Source organism: Madurella fahalii (genome assembly GCF_045866475.1).
Source record: "Madurella fahalii IFM 68171 DNA, scaffold_1, whole genome shotgun sequence".
Classification (NCBI taxonomy): Eukaryota; Fungi; Ascomycota; class Sordariomycetes; order Sordariales; genus Madurella; species Madurella fahalii.
Genome location: NW_027263971.1, coordinates 6,693,707 through 6,713,957, shown reverse-complemented (window position 1 = coordinate 6,713,957; position 20,251 = coordinate 6,693,707). Strand labels below are relative to the sequence as shown.

At 55.3% G+C, this 20,251-nt stretch overlaps 5 protein-coding genes across 5 annotated transcripts; 3 read left to right on the top strand and 2 right to left on the bottom strand.

Moving 5' to 3' along the window:
- Positions 1 to 1,271: 1,271 nt before the first annotated feature.
- MFIFM68171_02007 (uncharacterized protein) lies at positions 1,272 to 3,254 on the top strand (the record flags this gene model as incomplete). The annotated part of the gene is made up of 1 exon (XM_071057429.1): positions 1,272 to 3,254. One exon carries the CDS (start codon positions 1,272 to 1,274, stop codon positions 3,252 to 3,254), a length of 1,983 nt encoding a protein of 660 aa, XP_070913530.1.
- Positions 3,255 to 7,912: 4,658 nt separating this feature from the next.
- On the top strand, positions 7,913 to 9,917 carry MFIFM68171_02006 (uncharacterized protein; the record flags this gene model as incomplete). Its single annotated transcript, XM_071057428.1, has 2 exons — positions 7,913 to 7,963; positions 8,022 to 9,917. The coding sequence occupies 2 exons, from the start codon at positions 7,913 to 7,915 to the stop codon at positions 9,915 to 9,917; spliced, it is 1,947 nt and encodes a 648-aa protein (XP_070913529.1).
- Positions 9,918 to 10,923: 1,006 nt separating this feature from the next.
- Positions 10,924 to 12,705, bottom strand: MFIFM68171_02005 (uncharacterized protein; the record flags this gene model as incomplete). Its single annotated transcript, XM_071057427.1, has 1 exon — positions 10,924 to 12,705. The coding sequence occupies one exon, from the start codon at positions 12,703 to 12,705 to the stop codon at positions 10,924 to 10,926; it is 1,782 nt and encodes a 593-aa protein (XP_070913528.1).
- Positions 12,706 to 13,502: 797 nt separating this feature from the next.
- Positions 13,503 to 14,598, top strand: MFIFM68171_02004 (uncharacterized protein; the record flags this gene model as incomplete). Its single annotated transcript, XM_071057426.1, has 3 exons — positions 13,503 to 14,007; positions 14,074 to 14,153; positions 14,218 to 14,598. 3 exons carry the CDS (start codon positions 13,503 to 13,505, stop codon positions 14,596 to 14,598), a joined length of 966 nt encoding a protein of 321 aa, XP_070913527.1.
- A 2,166-nt stretch (positions 14,599 to 16,764) lies between these two features.
- Positions 16,765 to 18,854, bottom strand: MFIFM68171_02003 (uncharacterized protein; the record flags this gene model as incomplete). Its single annotated transcript, XM_071057425.1, has 3 exons — positions 16,765 to 17,833; positions 17,906 to 18,693; positions 18,750 to 18,854. 3 exons carry the CDS (start codon positions 18,852 to 18,854, stop codon positions 16,765 to 16,767), a joined length of 1,962 nt encoding a protein of 653 aa, XP_070913526.1.
- Between the last annotated feature and the right edge of the window lie 1,397 nt (positions 18,855 to 20,251).

The window sequence follows — 20,251 nt, the reverse complement described above, 5'->3', positions numbered from 1 at the left end:
CTGCGTTGTTATATATCACCTGCAATCTTCCGATGAAACGCCACTATCATACATACAACACTTCAGCGAGCGTGGTGCCTGTCCCTACCGAATGCATTCTGCACGGTGATATAGAACCTCAGCCGCATGACGCCCAGTGCAATGGCCTGCGGCATTGTGTTTATCCTGTGCTACATTGCCTAGTGGCGAGACCACCAGAACACCCATCTCAGAAGTTTATTGCGTCTTTCATCTTTTTTCCCATACGGACCTTTCTCCTCTGGACATTCACCCATTGCTGTGGGCATGGCAAAAAGGATGGGTGTTGGACTTGCTCACTCCTGGACTCACACCGCTTGGTGGATGGCACTGGGCAGCTGGGGATTCAATGACAAACGATTAGGAGCGGTGAATCTTACAGAACGGAATCTGGGTGCTGAATCATTCGGTAGCACACGCGCAACACATACCAGTACGACGAGTAGAAGTTCGCGACCTGGCAACCTTGGGCAGCGGCGGCAGCGGCTGGTCGATTGCCCACGATCTATCTCCTTGTACTGATGCGGATTGGAACATTTGGTACGGATGGGCTACATACGTCTTCCAAGACATCGGGACTGCAAATATCCTGACCGACGAAAACGCATATTACATCTCTCACCCCTTACATAGACCACAGAGTACGGTCGTCTGAAGGTGTAGGCGGGTTGGCTTGGATCAGGTGAGGTGCTTCTGAAGACTTATTCTGGAGGCATATCTGGCCAGCCGTAATGTTATTATTATATATCCTACTTCATATCTTCTATTTTGCTCTGACTTGAGAGCCGATTTTGTTCGCAACGGTCTCAGACCACCTGCCGTCATGTTTGCCTATGCGATTTGATTGGGCCTGTGGGTCAACAAAGTGGAGAAACAGGGACAAGCGGTACCTCACGCCCAGCAGGTCAGCACCCGCAGCTACATGAACTTCCGCTTGTACAGTGCGCCAGGTGAGCGTTGGCGAAGTAGGTGAATTGATAGCGCGTCGCTTCAACAAGTCCCTGAGCCCTATTCCCTGGCTAAGCTGCTACAAGAAGCTAAGCCAAGTCCATCACTTGCTATCATTTCTGGCTGTGTTGAGCCTGTGCGATGTGCTCGGTGTGACTCTTATCGGTCTGACGCGGACGCGATAAAGCTGCCCCGCCACTAGCTTCCAGTAACAAACACCCCGCGAAGCCCTATTCTTCGCTTTTGCTTCCTCGCCTCTCGTGTGTCGAGGCCATTCAACACGTGCAGCGGACAGCAAACCCTTCATGGACAAGACGCAGGACGAGCTGCTACGGCGGCCGCTCTATCTCTACGGCCTCCCGCCAGAAATTCTCGACTCGCTTCGGCTTAAGGCGGATGCGGGGCTGCCTGCGCAGTTCGAAGATGCGTCGGCCGATTCCACACCTACTCGGGGACAGAGCCCTGCCCCAACTGCACCCGATAACATCCTCGGATCGCAAGCCTGCTCTCTCTGCGGCTTATCCTTTGTTACAGTCCAGGAGCACCGGGACCACCTCAAGACCGACTTCCACCACTACAACCTCAAGCAGAAGCTGCATGGCCTCACACCCGTATCCGAAGCCGATTTCGAGAAGCTAGTGGACGAGCTAGAGGAAAGCATCTCGGGCTCCGACACACCAGATACCGACGACGAGGAGGAAGACGCATCGCGCAAAGAAACCACACTGTCCGCTCTGCTGAAAAAGCAAGCTTCACTGGTCGACAAACGCAACTCGAACGATGCCGGAGATGAGGAGGAACCTAAGAAAAGGAGGGGGACTGGAAGGCCGCCGTTGATGTGGTTCAGCTCTCCGAAACTGCCGGATAAGACGTATTTCGGGATATACAGGGCCTTGTTTACTCTAGAGGAGCTAGACAAGGAAGACACTATTATCGACGCCATCAAGCAGAGGCAGTTGCCGCCGATATCGATGCCTAAACCCGCAAAGGATGGAAATGCCGTGCCGCCTCCATACAATGGCAAGCACGTGTTTCTCTGCATGATTGGAGGCGGTCACTTCGCCGCCATGGTGGTCTCTCTGGCGCCGAAGCAGAGCAAGCATGGGTCGACCGGGCCGCTCAATAGAGAGGCCGTTGTTCTGGCGCATAAGACCTTTCACCGGTACACGACTCGCCGGAAGCAGGGCGGTTCACAATCTGCCAATGACAATGCCAAGGGCGCTGCTCACTCCGCTGGTTCCTCGCTCCGTCGATACAACGAGCAAGCCCTTGTCGAAGATGTCCGGGGACTGCTCAAGGACTGGAAGGCCCTAATTGATACGTCCGACCTCCTCTTTATCCGGGCGACAGGGACAACGAATAGACGGACGTTGTTTGGGCCGTACGACGACCAGGTCCTACGCGCCAATGATCCCCGCGTCAGGGGCTTCCCGTTCAGCACCCGACGAGCGACGCAAAATGAACTCATGCGCGCCTTTATCGAGCTGACGCGTCTCAAAGTGAAGGAGATTCAGCCCGAAGCTGCCCCGGCTGTTACCGATGACGCAACTAAATCCTTCAAACCCAAGACGGAGTCATCCAAACCCGCACCGCCGAAACTAACAGAAGAGGAAGAAACCGCCATCTTCCACACCAACCAAATCCAAGCCATGATCCGCCGCTCCAAACTCCCCGCTCTCCTCTCGTACCTCACCACCAACGGCCTCGACGCCAACTTCGGCTTCCAACCGGCCGGCACCCAGCAGAACCACCACGCGCCAACCCCCCTCCACCTCGCCGCCTCCCAAAACTCGGCGCCGCTGGTCACGGGCCTGCTCACGCGTGCCGGCGCCGACCCGACCGTGCTCAACAGTGAAGGCAAAACCGCCTTCGACCTGGCCGGCGACCGCGCGACGCGCGACGCGTTCCGCGTCGCCCGCTCCGAGCTGGGCGAGGCGGCATGGGACTGGGACGCGGCGCGGGTGCCGGCGGCGCTGAGGCGGGAGGAGGCGGAGAAGCGGGCGGAGAGGGAGAGGAAGGAGGAGGAGGGCAGGGAGGAACAGAGGCGCAAGGCGGAGGAGGAGAGGCTGAAAGTCGAGGGGCCGAAGGTGGGGGCGGGTAATGGGAAAGGGGGCAAGGGAAAGGGGGGGATATTGAGCGCGGGCCCGCCCAAGACGGCCGAGGAGAAGAGGCAGGAGGAGATGAGGGGCTTGACAGCCGAGCAGAGGATGAGGTTGGAGAGGGAGAGGCGCGCCAGGGCGGCTGAGGACCGGATTCGGAGACTCCAGCAGGCCCAAGGCGGTGGGTGAGCCGTCTTTGAGTTAGGGATTCCGAAGCGCTACCTGGGTTAAAATGTAGGGGGCGTGTAGAGTATGGGATCTATGATTTGTTGTCTGGTGTTGGCAATTTGAGATTTATGGCGCTTGACTGGGGTAGATAACGGGAATAAAGTTGACGGTAGGTTCTCTGCTGTCCATCAAAACCTTGTAGCTCTCCCTCCTGGAGTCCCAATGGTCTGCGTCCTTCGAGGAAGGAGCACCGTCGAGATAGTTGCCCCGTCTTGCGATGTACGTTTAGAACATGGTCTCGGGCTTCACGTAATTTTACTACCCACCATCCATGGCGCAGGTACATGCATCAGATGTGAGCATCAGCCCATGCTGCTATATCTCAAGGATACTTTGCTAATATCATTCACGCGAGCAGACGACTGCGGATGGTGCATCAACGGTACACATATACTCGGTGGATTGTTTTGGAGGCAAGGCGTGCATTTCGAGAGTTGTGAGCCCAGACTAAGCTGCTTTGGATGAGGCGATTTGAGAGAGCCGGCCCGAGGCTCAACCGGGAACCTCGAATCCATTACCAAAGAAATGTCCGAAAGAGGAAGGATGCATAACCGTGATTTCCATGTGCTGGGGGATGAGGGCCGATTTCGTCTCGGGGGGTTGTGTTTGCCGCCACGCTTCTTTTTAGTCCAATTCAGTTTCAGTCCAGAAACATTCCCACGCTCTCTATAAGGAGCTTCTGCGTGTGGTCGGTCAGGCAGAGAATGGGAAGTTTCTCTACGCCGGGGTTATTTGTGCGCCGTTACTATTCTCCCCTCCCCTGCGCGTCGGGACGACCGGAGGCAACGGTTGTTGCGAGATCGTCCGAGGGGACAGCCGGGGGTGCAGTGGATCCGTGAGAACCGGGCCCGCTGCCGGGGGGCCCAGGAGCCCGGCACCCAACTGGGATGTCGATCCGGTTGGTGATACACCCCGCAGCCCTGCATCGTAATGCAGGGTATTGCGAGATATCCGGTGTGGGAATAGAAGTTGTTTTTTTGGGGGGGGGGGGGGGGGAGCAAAGAGGGAAGGGGGGGTTGTGGTAAGAATACGAAGTTGTTCCGCCATCTGTGCCTCTTCTCTCCCGCACGAATAATTGCAGGGGAAGTGTATTAATAGGAAGGGGGGTGGATTATTACTTTGACGGCGGCGGTGGTGTACAAACCAGGGTATTGTTAACGGGGGTTAAATATACAAGCACGCGGAGGTTTACGTGCAACATCTAGTTTGTTTGTATGCGGATAATTAAGGTTTGTTGAAGATCTTGTGTTGATCCGATGTCCTTGATGGGGACGTGCCGCTCGCCGCCACTTCGGATCGCCGCAAAAGTGGACGATTGTGTACTTTCGTTGTTGGTGGACTCCGGGCCTCGCTCCTGACGGCCTACTTGTTTGCGTGCGGACCTAAAGTTCTTTTGTGCCACGGGTTGTGCCCTTAGGACGTAGCCCTCATCCTTCGCGGATTTTACACGGCTCCGTGCCCTATCTTATACTACATTTTCCACCTGTCCCACCGCCGGCTTTGACGGGAGTCGACCATTAGAGGGACCCATGATTGGGTTTGGCTATACTAACCCTGCACTTTTGGGACAGGATGGGGTCGTGCATATGGCCTCTGGCTTCGGTGCTGTGGTATTTTAGATGTTGTGGCGCCGGGGCTCTCGGGCCCGACAGTTGGAGGGAAGACTCCCACAGCGAGTGGTTGAGGTTTACTTGACTGAATGTGCGTTACAGGCCGAGAGCTCCGACGTTAGCATTTACGTCGAACAGACGGGGGTAAAGGATTTTTTTCTCTTGCTCCCTCAAACGCCGAGAGAGGGTGGGTGGAGGAGTCTGGGGGGAGAGGGCGAGGGAAGCGAGTGATGCGCGACAGGCAACGACCATGTTTGTGGGCATCTTCTCTCAGCATCCTGCAAGAGGAGCCGTTCGCATGCCGAAGGTAGCTCTCGCGTGCATGGAAACGATGCTATCCACAAGCCTGTCCACAAGTCTGTCCACGATCAAACGGTGTTGACGATGCATTGGGAAAGGGGCAGTTGTTCTGCTAATGGAGAGCGGTGCAGCCCGTGCGTTGCAGGCTCGTAATACGATCAACTCGAAACAGGGCGTGTCCGCCCATAGTTGCACCACTTGTCTCGACCGGGAAACGTGCCCCCCCCTGACGGTACTTCTTGGCGCCGAAGCCTGTGGGGTAGCGCGGTTCTCGCCCGGCTTTCCAGCCATCACCGCGCTAACTACCTTACTGCGAAGCATTTCATGCAATCTCTATCGACATGTTTGTGATGCTCCGTCGGGCGCACAGAAAAGAGCGGTAGAATCTGAAACCTTTTTGTTGTCGAAACGTTCAGACACGCCCGTCGTGGCACGGCCTGTTGTTGGTAGCGAATCAAGCCGTGGCTGCGGCGGTTGTCAACATGGCCCAAAAGTCGTACCGCTGATCTTTCCGATCTGACAGCGGCAGCGATTCGCCGGCATCGGGCCAGTCCCGCCTGAAAGGCGCGACCGAATTTCTCCGGCCGTCTGCGCTGGGCTTGGGCGCCCGGGCTAAAATTGGACCAAGCGGGCCCTGTATACTGGCCGGAGCTCACATGAGACGGCCTCAAGTTCGCCCACACGGAGGCTCTCTTGCTCTCTTGCTCTTTTGCTCTCTTGTTCTCTTGTGGAGATGGCACCCGCAAGTGCTCGGGTTGTCCGGCTCCCTGCGAACCGACTGCCCGCTGCCTCCGCGAGTCAGTGCAGCTGCAGCGTGATCCCCTTTGGGCACAGATAGCGCACAGGTCGCGTGGCGGCCGGTCGTCACCGTTGCAGTGGGCGGTGGTGCGAGATTGGCTTTGACATGACTTTTGGTCGGTCAAGGTCCCAGAGTCGCATGCCCAGGGTTGACAATGCAAGGTGGATAGTGGTGTTCGGCCCGAGAAGGGTGATTCGCTCTGATTCGTTTCTGCAGCAAAGCCAAGACTCTCTTGCCTCCAGGAAGCGCCCCACCGATCTGAAACGTGAAACTCTCTGGCGCCAGTCCACAAAAGAACAGCGGAAACTGCTGAAACGCGGCACTCGAATCGGTGAGCATCCGCTGGCTGTCGACAGGCGGCTGCTCAGACACCGAAAATCTAGACTCCTTTGGCGGTCGTTATGGCTGGCATCTACTGTGTAGCGGACTCCGAAGTCCCAACGGCCACCTCTCAACCTGACATCCATTGGCGAACAACGGACCACATTACCTCCGCCCGGACCGAGGCACCGCAGTAGGCAGTCGGCACCTATGGATAGGCAAACACACGTTCCTCCACTGCTTGTGGCGGGGGCTTGGGCGCCGCTCGGTTGGTAGGATAGCAGGGTTTGGTTCTCGGCCGGACAGTCTAGGCCCTGGATGCTGAACGCTCTCGGGAATCGCTTCTTTGCGGGGATCTCTAGCTGGGATGCGCGATTGCTCTTCTAGGCATAGCCGTATTCTCATAGCCCAGGCCCGGTGGCCAACACACGCAGCGGGGCCCGAAATCCGAACCACCACATCACCAGGTGCCGTGCACAATAATACACTACTACGCTCGGTATGCAAGGCACAACTGCTTCGTACCTGCAGTAGCGTGATCGATGTGGCTGAGCACGGCGCCGCCGGTTTCAAGCGGTGCCATTCGTGGGTGTCATGCTCCCACTCTCACAATCTGGCAGACGACGGCTTCATGCGTTTGATGTATTGATGTCTTACTTGACAGGTACAGGAAATTTGCAGCAAGTGGCTTCTGGACGTTGAATCAGTTGGGCGCCAATGCGAGCTTATGAATTATCCGATTGCTTTTTCGCGGGAAGGGGGGTTAGGAGGGTAAGACAGCTTCTCTGCGCTTCTGTTGCCAGAGGCGTAACCGATTGGGCTGGGTGGCTCCAGTCAACCCCCTGGCCAGACTTTCTTGCGCACCCTGTCAACCTGTCAACCAACCATGCACGCCCAGCGCTGCCGCTTGTGAGAGCCGCGCGCCACCAAACTTTCTAACTGGACTCCCCTCGTTGATGGGTGGTAACCGCGAGGGCGGAGGGCGTTGCGTGCAGTCGCAGTCTACAACAGAAAACGGGCCCTCGAGGACCACTCCCCTACGAGACATGGCAACCTGCAATTTCGAGTGTTGCCATTTCGGGCAGTGCTCTCAACTGCCGAGCTTTCTCATTGGCCCAACGTTACTCCGACATGGCATCGGGCAAAGAGATGCTGTGGGTTCCTGGACATCCTGGACACACCCAGGTCCCAGTCGTGGGCCTAGTTCCTTTGTCCGACATGTCGACCCTTGCCAGGTAGTGTGGGTGAATGGGATGGGTTGAAGGGTACACTTCAGCTCCCCTTGCTGTTGTGTATAACAACATCTGCCAACCCTCCTCTCCGTCGTCCTCCTTCTCCTCTCTTGTCAACCCGCCCGTGTTCAACACTTTCTTCCTTTTTCCGTAGAACCAACAGGGGCAAAGTCATTCGCTTCTTTGCCTCGGCCTTTTTCCTTTCCACCCTTCGTTGTAACACTCGTTGGCAAGGCCGCTTCGTGCTCGACCTCCCTGCATTGGAAGGTCACGAAGTACGCCCATTATACAGACCATATTCATCCAGTCTTATCGTTTCCTTGTCCGGTTCTTCGATACAAGCAGCAACACTTCATCATGAAGTCATTTGTTCCATTTCTTGCCCTCGCGGCTGGGGTGACGGCAACCGTGAGTAGTCCTCCTTTTCATCCCAGCGCTTATCAGACGACTTACACCTAGTCGTTAGTTCCGCAACGCCCCGCCGTTCACCTGCCCTGCCAACATCGACAACGAGTGTACCGACAAGCAGAAGCCTGGCTTCAGCTTTGACGATCTTGATTTTGGCGACTTCTTCGACTACAATGATTTCAAGTTCAGCGGCTGGAAGTGCGAGGATGAGGGTGGAGGCAGAGGTCGAGGCGGCCGCTTTGCCCCTCGCACCGGCAGGAAGGTCATTGGTGGCGTATGCCACTCCGACAAGAGGAACTCGCCCTCGTTTGGCTGCGGCCCTTCGATAGACAAGTTCTCCCTTGGATCGATCCACGTCAAGCCCGAGTTTGACTGCGATCTTGAGTTCCACTACGACATGCCCGATGGCTCGACTTGCAAGCACCGGAGCTTCTGCAAGAGGTCTGGTACTACCGTCCGCAACCGACAGTGCGGTGGTGCGAGGAACGTCACCATCATCTACCCTCCCCAGTCCGGCAAGCCCAAGCCCAGCTGCAGCATCCAGGTCCCCACCGTCTCGTTCGACTGCAGCACCGCTTCCAGCACCAAGCCTCCCAAGACCACCACCAAGCCTGCCCAGTCGACTACCTCTGACAAGGTTACTACTACCACCGATAAGGTGAAGACCTCGGAAACGAGCACCGTCCCTGCTGAGACCAAGCCCACCACTACCAGCACTCCAAAGGCCACGAGCGACACTAGCACCGCTAAGGAGACCAGCACCTCCACTGCTCAGGAATCCACCACGTCGTCTGTTGCGCCGGGAAGCAGCAGCAGCAGCAGCATCCCGCCCAAGGAGAGCAGCACCAAGCCAGCTGAGGAGACCAGCACCAAGCCAGCCGAGGAGACCAGCACCAAGCCAGCCGAGGAGACCAGCACCAAGCCGGCCGAGGAGACTACCAGCAGCAGCAGCAGCAGCATCATCATTGTGCCTCCAGTCACCAAGACTATTACCACCAGCTACCAGAGCACCTCGACCATCTTCACGACGAGCACTCAGACCATCACCCAGTGCGAGCCTACCAAGCCTGACTGCCCGGGCAACTCGGTTGTCACCACGGTGGTTACCATCCCCGTTTCGACTACCATCTGCCCCGTCACCGAGACTCGGACCACCGTCGAGAGCAGCACGGTCCCTGTGCCTACCGGCCCCGCCACCACCCCGAGTGTCACGCCTTCTACGTCCGTGTCCAGTGGTAGCAGCGGCGTTGTCACCTCGGCCAAGCCTGTCGAGACCCTGCCCTGCCCCAGCGTTGTCCCGTCCTGCCTGAACACCTTCATGTTCATCGTCGGCTGCTTGGACAACACCGACGCCTCGTGCTATTGCCCCGACGCCGCTTTTGTCAAGAACGTCTACGAATGCTTCTACGCACACGGCGAGTCGGATGCGATCATCGCAGAGGCCGTTGCCTACTTCCAGGGCATCTGCGCTGGATTTGTCGGCCAGAACCCCGGCATCGCCACCGACGCCACCGTCACCACCTACATTACCGTCACAGCCACGCCCACCGTCGCCCCCGTCTACACGACCGTCATCGTGGATGCCACCACCGTCGTTCCTTGCACTGACGAAGCCGGCGAGACCATCCCCAACTCGAGCACCACTGTCACCGTCAGCACCAGCATGACGGTCCCCCAGGTCGGCTTCACCACGGGCACCACGGGCGGCGTCGATATTATCCCCATCACTGCCGCTCCCATCGTCACCGGCACCCCCGGTGGTGGCAACGGTGGTGGCAACGGTGGCGGCGAGGTCGTTACCACCAGCGGCACGACCCTCACTGTGCCCACTGGCACCGGCGGCCTGTTCCCCACCACCACCACTGGCCGCCCGATCGTTACTGCTGGTGTCGGCCGTGTCGGCACTAGCTTTGGCCTGGCGGCTGCCGTCGCGTTTGCGGCGGTCGCTCTTTAAAGCATGCTTGAGAGCAGTGTATTTTTATTTTCCAAAGTCTTTTGTCTCCAAAAAAGAAGTTTCCTTGTCTCCCCGGACCCATGGCAGGCCGTTTCCATCTATCGTCCACAAAGATCAGCGTCTGATTCTTCACGATCCTTACGGCAGCATAGCAAAGCGGTATCACGGCACAATATTACCTCTACGAACCCCGGGTGGTGGTTTGGTTCAGTTTGGTTTGATCGATCGGTCAGTCATTGGGGCGGTTAGCTTGTCTCATCATCGCTCCCCATGGCGTAGCATCATGGGTTGATTCATTTATCTTTGTTTTCGTTTCGTTTTGCAGGGAAGGACAAGCAGGGCTGGTATAGACATGCTTGGAAGGAAGAAGGCAAGGAAAGGCAACATATACGAGGCCTCCGCTCCTGAGATGTATTCCTGTGTATCTGGATACAGTTTGCAGGCTGGCGGACTGTACATAATAGTTAATACCCCACCTAACCGGATCCCAATGGCTAGACCGATTTCAATATTTTTGTCCGTTGTTTGTGACCTAGGTGCCCTTATGGTCGAAACTTTTTAGAGATTATTGGGCATGTCGGTGTTCGAGTCGAACCACCTTCCTGTAATAGGTACTTGGCTCACTCCTCAGCTTGGAGGTCCGTCAATTTCGTAAATGTTCGTATTAACTGATCATGGTAATTCTGCCCCTTAAAGAAAAGAAGTTATCTGGGGTGGTTTCCCAGTAGGCGTACTCAAGGAGGTCAAAACGCAAAACAGTCCTCGATGAGCATCACGGTCACAACAAATCCTCCTCCTAATTTTAAAAATCGATTGCTAACTTACCTTATGCTTCGTAACAAAGCAAGGAAAAAGAAGACGAGAAAAAAAGAAACATCTACCCTCCATGCGTCAAGCGTGTTATCCGATCACCCATCCGAATAAGTGATCACCTTTTGTGCGGGGGCGGACGGTAGCCGACTACCACCACTTGACTTCTACTCATACCCCCACCGGCTGCCACCTCTCAAATCCAGCCGCCATCCCCCGGCGTCTCAGCAAATCCACATCCCCCGGCGATGCGCGAGCTAACAGCCTCAGAACCACTGGGATGCCGTGGCCTGGTCGGCCTTGCCGGCCTTGGCGGCGGCCGGAGAGGGAATGGGGGACGGACAACCACGCCAACATCCCTTCCTCCTCGGCTGCCTCTCCTACTGGAACCACCGTCGTCTGGTGGCGTACGGAGCTCCGAGGGACGCCCGACGGTTGCATCCCTCCCCCCCTGGTCCTCTTTCGCGTCATCACCGGGGCCGATGTCGGAGATGTCGGAGAAGGAGAAGGAGAAATGGCTCGTTGGTGGCACTGCTGGGTCGGGATGGTCATGAGGTTCGTCGGCATCCGAGTCGTCGTCCGAGATGGGGCAGCAGGTGGTTGTCTTCGTCGTGTTGGATTCCTCGCCATGATGGTGATGGTGATGGTGGTGATGGTCGTGGTGGTGGTGGTAGTATTTCTGTGGTTCCTCAGGGTCTTGGTCTCCGGTGGAATCGGCTAGAGAGGAACCGAGTGAGAAGTGGCTGGCGAAAACGGGTGGAGAGGAGGGTGCTTTGCGTACCTTGCCGGTTAGTGTAGCCCGTTGCCACTGCTCTTCTTGCTCTTGGGGCAGTCGGTCGATGAGGTCAACGGTGGAGAGGTCGCCGCCGTCCTCGTCGGAATCAGCCACTGAGGAGTCAAAAGAGAAACGGCTGGGGAGCTGGGGCTGTGATGGTTCTGTTCCTTTACTTGGGATCTCTTGCCGCTCGGAGAGATAGATGTCGATAATGCCGTCAAGTGGGTCAAATAGGCTCTCCGTTTCGTCCTCTCCGTCATCAGTATACGGGGAGGCCAGCGGCCCTGGTTGGCGCGGCCGGGAGTTGCTAGAATCTCCGATATCTCTGTAGCCGGACAATTCGGTTAGAGGATGACCTATGGGACCTGATATGTACGATGGCGTGCTAATATCACTGTGGCCCACGTCTTGTGATCTTGGCGTCTCGTTATTACCAACCTTGTTGGACTCTTCGCTGCCATTCATCTGCGCGGGAAGTAATAGCCGCGTTGGGGGAACACGCATCGTGACGGGGGGCGTGTGGGATACGGGATTATCCTGACCATCGACGAATTCCCGAGGGATATCACCGCACAGCTTATAGAGTGTTTCGAAGTTCACCTGCGGAGAGCTGAGACCCCGAAGATGTGGGTATGCGGACATGGGAGAAGCCCTCCGCGGCTGGACACTCAGGACACTTTCATCAAACGCTATGCAGCGAGGCATCTGTACAGATGAGCTCTGCCGTGCCCAATCCAGAGTGGACCGTCTGATTTTCTCAAGCCTCTGCAGCCAGTCTATTGGTGTTTCCAGGTCACTACACGGCAGCTCTCTGCCCAGCGCGACCAGCTCGCAGCGGGCACGGTTGACTGCTTCCAGGGCAGGTGGTGGCCTGCCAAAGACTTCGTCAGCAGAGATTAGTTTTGCGGAGACACTGGTTGAGTAGCCGTGTCTATTCTTGTAGGCCCAGTAGTTCAAGATAGCGTTCACGTCTCTCGTATTAAAGCCCCTATAGAAGTCACGGCATTCGCGGCAGAAACCGTAGACGACTTCGGTCGTCTCACCATAGCGGCGACAGCGCAAGAGATCAAATCCGACGCAGAAACCCGTTGTCTCGAGAAATCCCCACCGCTCCTTCCTGTCATTTTGCGCTTCGCACTCGCGGGTTTCTCCTGCCTTGCCGTGTGCACACACCGTGTAGACCTTCCGGCTGACGTGGCACATGTTGGATGCGAGAATTTAGCACGTGAAACTCGCCAGGGCGGATAGCGAGCGAAGACGGCGGACCAAGGAAGGACCAGTCATGTGCATCCAGAAGAGGGCCCGACGGCCGAACTAGGGATAAATAGGATGAAACAACAAAGGCATTGCCGTGTTAAGCGGACTGTGAGTGACTGAAAGACAAAAGTAAAACAGGTAGCATATTTCTGGAAAAAGGACAAAGAAATCGTAACCGGAGGTACCACCGCCCGCGAATAGCGTCCAAGAACAGCAGGATGGAAGCCATCGTTAAGGTTTGGCAGATTCTATTATCCAGCTAGCTTGGAAAATGAGTGGAACCTTAGTTGCAGACGGCCGATTGTTATCTGGCATCATCTGACATGACCGTACACCAAGGAACGAGAGCGTGTCCAGTATGATAGGGAGCGGCCTCTGCGGCCAGAGCCCGAGAATCCGTGGCCTAAGTATTTCCGCGAACTCCTGTTTTTTTTTCTTTTTCTTTTCTTTTTCTTTTCTTTTTCTTTTCTTTTTCTTTTCTTTTTCTTTTCTTTTTCTTTTCTTTTTCTTTTCTTTTTCTTTTCTTTTTCTTTTCTTTTTCTTTTCTTTTTCTTTTCTTTTTCTTTTTTACCTGTCCACTTTCTTTCTACATTCTCACCGTTGCATTAGACACGCCCACCACTCGCACCCCCTGAATTGCCACGATGCCTTTGGGCACCAGACTGCCCCGCCGGACAATCCCAGGGAAACTCGGCCATCACTGGTTTCGCGCCCCTACTATCCTTGAACGTCGTCATTCTTCCATGTCCTTCAAGGAAAACCAAGGTGTCGATGCCTCGATCATCCGCCCCCAGGTCACGCCTGCCCTCCTTCCATACGCGATCGCCCTGATAGAAGCATCGCGTCTACCCCGTCCCCTTGTCGGGAGCTCGGTCATGGCCTTGCTTAATAAGCTCTATTCGCGACCAGATCGCCGCGCTGCCTGTGTCCTACAGCTGCCAACTGGCATTGTACAACAGATAAACAATACCTACGACGCAATGGACGCCATGGCTACCGACTTTGCAGCTTGTGCCTTGAATCGCATCTCGCCAAGGGGCAGGGCTACCCTGACGAGTGTACCACTCTCGCCTGCCGAGCACTTTCGCTTCTGTCGCGCCTTCTACCGAGTCGAGTTGTTTTATACTCTCTCTCAGTGCCGCAAGTTCGCTGACTATACGAACCGCTGGTTCTTCTGGAGGCATCCCCCTTGGGAGAACGAGCAGCTTGGTTGCGTCGACAGGTACATAGGGACAAGGCTTGATCAAGGTTCGTTAGTCTATGCTAAAAGGGCTAGTACCTCTTCTGCTGCAGCGACCTGACACTGCCTTGCAGCATTAGCCGAAAGTCATAGGGACGAGGTTGAGGTCCACGAGCAGGACAAGATTGAAGATTACGAACTGAGAAGCTCTTGGGTTTGTTGCTCGAGTCTTGTAAAGTCCCTACTTTGGTATAAGACTAATAACGCTTAAATTGTAGCTATCTCAAGGTGTCGAGTTCATATACAACTTGGCCAACACCCCCTCTCCCAAGGCTAAGCGGAGCATCTTGGCGGCTGGCATCCACGCTTCTTTCTGCAATAAATCTTATACCTTAGAGCTATCTGACGCTCTGATCGGCGTCTATGGCGACGGTGAGGATTTTTACCAGAGGTGCGAGTCGGTAACCCTACATCAGTATGGCCAGCCTAACGACGAGGATATCGACTCGGGCCCATATCAGGCGTGGCGCACTGAGAACGCAGGGTCGAGGGTGGCAGAATCGTTCTTGCTCAGCGCCGATTGGCTTCGCGACTGCGCCTACGTGTTTTGGGATAGTGATAGGGTGCAGAAAATGGGTAGGCTTGGGAAGAGAGTGTAATACACCACTGAAGAGATCGCGCGGCATATCTTCGCTGTCTTGATATCGACATAGAGGGCTGTCGGTAGCACCGTTGTTAACGACGTACGAAAGAATGAGTACATGATGCTCTGGACGATTGACCTGGAATTCGGACAATGCAAGCACGACAACTGAGGACTGCTGCCTTGTTGGAAGTGACACGCAGCACAGCAAGAATATGATGGTGGGCGGCCGCCATAGCGGAAGCGCCGTAGGAGTAGCACTTCGGCCCCTAATACAACCGGCGGAACGGACACCTAAACGGCAGGGACATCTGCGTTGCACCAGCTCCCCGATCACAATAAGCTCAAGAACCGTCCCAACGGCCAAAACGCGGACAGCATCAAGTTCCCGACCCGCCATCTTCATGGGAGCCACTTTGGCAGGTCAAAAGAGATGATATACTAATTACCCCGGTGTCCACCCGCTTTGCCAGGCTACGTCTAGCAGTCCTCATCCTACAGTCCATCCTTCCCTAGGACTCGCATACATCACTCCCCACACCTCGCTGTTCCCCTAGTCGAGCCCGCCCCTGTCTATGACGCACAGTGGCTCTGGCTTGTTGAATGGACCAATTCTGAAGGGGCAATGGCGAAGCATACTCCCTGAGCCTCACGGCCGGTGTACTTGCTGCTCGAGCAATCGCCGATATTGCCCTGCTGGAATCATAGTGGTTTCTGGACTGGCTTGATGTCTGTGGTATACTCTGCATTGTCTAAACGAGAGCCACCACTCCAGCAGTCCGCTACAAGGTAGAGCAAGCCAGTTGGGTGCATGTATGTCGGATGGGAGAGAAGTCGCAGCTACAGTCACGCAATATCCTCCCATTTCCGTCGACGAAAGCTGAAGCTAGGGTGTCTGGAACGCCCCTATTTCCATAGAGCGCCTAGGGAATCGAGCCGAATCTGACCGATACGGGACGTACGTGCTTTGGAGTGGTGTGCTTTGGAGCGGTGAAGGAGCAACTCGATGATGACCAACATGTCTCCTATTTGATGTAGCGAAGGAGTTACTTCAATGACGCCATCGGGGGTAGCCGACGTATAATAGGACTGTTGCACGCTTGTGTCGCATTTGTGCGTCGGCGGGTGATGCGGCGCTTGCGCGCTTGACAAAGTTGTGGGCCTAGAGCTTGCTAACAGGAGGCGTGTCGTGTACGCAAAGCAGTTGGTTGGCCATATCTTCCACACCACGTAGTCTTGTTAAAAAAGCCCGCGGATATAGCTCAATGATATATTAAACAATAGCCTCCTCTTTGGATTGAGTGAGCTTTCTCGAATTAGGCATAGTGGCGCGTCTTGCAGGCCGGCCAGCGTGCCGGTCATAGAGGGTTGAAGATGGTACGTCATAGAGCTTAGCTACAGCTTGGATGCTTAATTTTCCATCATTTTGAAGAGCTTCAAGGGCTAAGATTACCCTGGGCTTCCTTTGAAGTAGAAGATATGTTCGGTTGTAGGCAAAGTTGATGGTAAGTGTGGGGATGACGCGTCGTGGTAAAAAGTGTCCGACCCGCTTATATGTCCGACTCGCTTATAAAATACGTTATTATTAATAGGCATCATGACATCTCGACGTCCTCTATGTGTATGTGCCCACCATGAGTGGTTACCCATTCCGCCGTGATGCAAGCAGTCGCCATGGCTATTGCACTTGTTCGATAGAGATATGCATGCGCGTATAAGATGGATTAGGGTATAGTATTTTTTCCTATCAATCCTTTAAAGGAGCACTGAACTCAAGTTAAATATGGTGGTTTAGCGGGAAACTATGCGCCCACTGGAGAGGAGGACTGTGACGCGCTCAGGCCACCCAGGGAACTTGGATCAAATCAAGCTTTCCCACGAGTTGTGTTCACCTCGTATCGGTACTCAGCAGCGGAGCGCGCAGATGCTCGCACTGACTGCTCGTTATAGCCTGTGCCCTTGATGAAATGGCTTACAAGATTCTCCTAACGCTACCGCTTATAGAACCCAATCGCCACACTCCAGTGCCGACTCTGCATTCTTCGTTATCATCCTAAGCCACTGAACGAGTTTCGGGGCTCAGGGAACCTCCCCCTACTGCCCGCCGATTTGAACCGCCACGTTAGCATGGACGACCTCGTGCTTGCCCTCCTCCCAAGTTTCAAGGAGTAGGAGGGGGGTCCTAGCGTATCCTAGTCTCAACACACTCGCTCTCGTCAAAGAGCTCTCCATCCATAATACCGTGAACATAAGCCTCTCCGATGAACTCCATGTACTCCTGGTCACCATCATGGCGTGGGCGGAGGACGACCGGGACTCTTCCGCCTTTAACGAGGTAAATCCGGTCCCCGGCCTCAGCAGCCTTTGGAAGCAGGCAGAGCCAACCATTCCCGGTACCACCAAGCCTGCGCTCTGCCACATGTGTCATGTATTGGAAGAACTCGCCGTACCCATGCCAAGTACGCGAGACATACCGTGCCAGGCCCCGAAAGCGCCGCTTCTCCCGGAGCGGCTCGAGTTTGTTCAGCCAGGTCCCGAACAACTTTGCGGTTTCCGAAACACCTCCAGGGGCAAGAGTTCCCGTACATAGGGTTGCGCAATACACCGACATAGGGCCCGATTCGTCTCCGTCCCACAGAGCCGGGTTTGTCGGGTTCATCTCCTTAACAAAGCATTCCCACTCAAGATACACCCCGAGGTTAAAGGAGATTTCGGTCATGGCCTGGTTGTAAAACTTGCGTGTACCGGACCACATGTAACGCGCAGCGTCTTCTAAACCAAAGCTACTGCCATCATTATCGGTGTCGAAGTCGCTGTCGGAGTCGCTGCTGTCATCGGAGTCGTACTCGGCCTGGACCAAGGTGACCCGGGTGACGGTATCCACCGGCTGTCCGCGAAGAACAAGAGTCTTGCCGCCGTCGTCCCATGCGGCCTCAGCGGGGGAACCGCGAGAGGCATGCGTAGTTCGACGGCCACCCACGGAGTTCTCCATCATGGGACTTGCCGTCTTCGCGTCGTCCAAGCCCCAGTGTGCGACCCACGAGGGTGCTCCCGGCATCGGATGCGTGGGATCACACGCCCCGAGGACATCAAGGTTCTGCGATACCGCGATCAGCCTTTGCGTTGCCTCTAGGTACACCTCGGCAACGGAGCTGGAGTAGTTTGGTTGGATCCCAATTTGCTGCAAGTTCGCCGAGACCATCCCAAGAACGGCAAAGATTTTGTCCTGTGGGAGCGTGGCACTCCGCGCCCTCGTGCGGAAGAGATAGAATAGCAATCGATCGGCGGTGTTTTCGAGACGGGGCGGGTTGCGGAGAGCTTACATATCGAAGAAATTCTGGATGGGGGACTCATCCATCCGCCCCAGGAGAACCCTCTCCCAGATTCCCAGCGCTATGCCATGGTGCATGGCGGAGCAGAAACGGTTCCAGTCGACTTGATAGCGGCCTTTGACGACGGTCGCGCGTTTGGACAGGAGGATTTCCTGGGCCGTCCAAACTCTGGACCACCACGGGTGATTGACGATGGTGTCTTGGAGGGAGTTGTCATCGGAGACGATCTTGTACGTGCGGCCTTTCCTTGGCTTGATGCTCTTGTGGGGGTTCATCCTCAAGTCGTGTGCTTCGTCTGCTAATGTCTTGATGTGAGCGAAAGCGACGGCCGTAGATCTCTCTCGGCCATCGCCCAACCAGACGATGGTCTGGGAGGCAGTACGGTAGATGTCCCCCATGATAGCTAGCTGGTCGACTTTTTCGGCCCCGTCGTCCTGATCAATACATATAGAATCAACCCAGAGAACCCGGGGCGAGTCGACGAGCCTGAGATTGAGAAGAGCACACCGAAGGTTGCTGGTGACTTCTAACGTCCTGCCGTTCACCCGAATAGGTGTCATGGTGGGGTTTTCTCCCCAAACATATGACAGAGCGTCGTAGTTGTTGACTTTCTGGCCTAGGTAGGCGTCAACGAGCTCGCACTCGATGTCATCTCTTCTAGTGCCGGGAAGGAGACGAAGCAGACGGAACGGTTTTCCTCCGGAGCCGGCTTGAGCGAGTGGCTTTGGTAGGTACGAATACAAAAACGGGTCAGTAGTGACCTTGTTTTCCTCGCAATCCTGGATATCTGGTCAGCCCAGGCGTGACGAGATTTAGATTCCTGAGAGCCACGGGCCAGTTCATCCCCCCCTTCCAGGATTTCGACCTCGGTGATTTTCACAACTTCTAGTTCCTTGCGGATGCCGCCCAAGATATCGTTCATAATCAGCTGTCGGGACATTCTGGCTCGTGGGGCACGGTGTCAACCGTCAAAGGCCACGTGTGTTCGAATGTGTCGAAGACGGAGAAAATGGTGGAAGATGAAGAAGTCTGGCGTTGGCTTGCTAGGCTTGGGCATTGAAATGAGGGGTTTATCAACGCCATCGTCGAATAATAATTAGTGTGGCCTTGCCAGCTGCCCAACGCCGAGTCTTCCGGCCACAGCCCGTCCAATTGAGGGTTAGTAGCTTACATCGACATTACGAATTGATCTTGCTGCGTACAATTTATAGCTAGCGGCTTCCAACTCCTACTTATTTGCATCGCTAACCTAGGTAGAGTCAACGTAGTTTTCCTCGATGTTCTATACCTAAAACGATACAACCTGGCGTACGCTTGGATAGAGATGCATCTAGTATTCAGCGCATTGCATTGCTAGGTGCCTAAACGGAAGAGGTAGCTACGAACTCGGGCAGGAATCTCGATGTCTTTGATCAATGTCAGGTACATCACCCAGCAGCGGCCAGTCTGTTCCATTCCCAACCCCGACCTGATGTCGGAACCTGCCGTGTGGGACAAACAGGCCCACTCGGATAATTTCCCTTGACGCCCAACCGGTGCTCAGGAACGCCCACTTGGTCAGACTTTTCCACAGACACAACAATCTTCAGATCTTCAAGCCAATCTTCGAATTCCATGGATAACGTGATATTTGACGTTAAATCCATCCGCGCAGCGGTTCCAACACCTGACACCTTGTCCACGGCCCTCATAACTAGTTCGTGACATCGCAAGGATCACGCACAAAGCGGACGTCGACCTTCGGATAGTCCCTTCGGAAGACGAGGTCTCCCCTAAGGGCCTTCCACGCGCTGTTTGCTTGGGCACGGTAACTACTAAAGCGCTATTCAAAGACATTGATGGAATGGCCAGCGACAAAGACGTCGATGTCTTCCAGCTGGAAGTCAAGCGGCGCCGAAAGTAATCTATAAGGAACTTAATGTTGATAATGTCTCTCGGACCCGAGATTATCATTGGTCGCGTATAGTCTTTGGGGACCTATCCAGGCTACTCAACCGTATTCCTATGATAAACCCGCCAGGTATTAGCCAATACTCCTCCCCGAAGAAGCCGGCGACTACAGGCGTCCTCCGAGAATAAAAAGCCTGCGAAAACCGACGGACTTCCGGATCAACGGAATGCGGTTCGTCGTAGCACTGGGCAGACAATCGCTGGTGCAGCAAGATCGGCTGCGGCGAAGCCTGAGGGAGTTACCAAGAGACGTCCGAGAAATCCCCGCCGAAGGAAGGTAGGGTAGGACGCCAGCGTCACCGTAGATGGTGGGAGGGGAATAAACACTTGTTGGCCTCCTGTATAGGCGGGTAGGCCCGACAGAGGAGTTCAGCGCTCAGCACATGC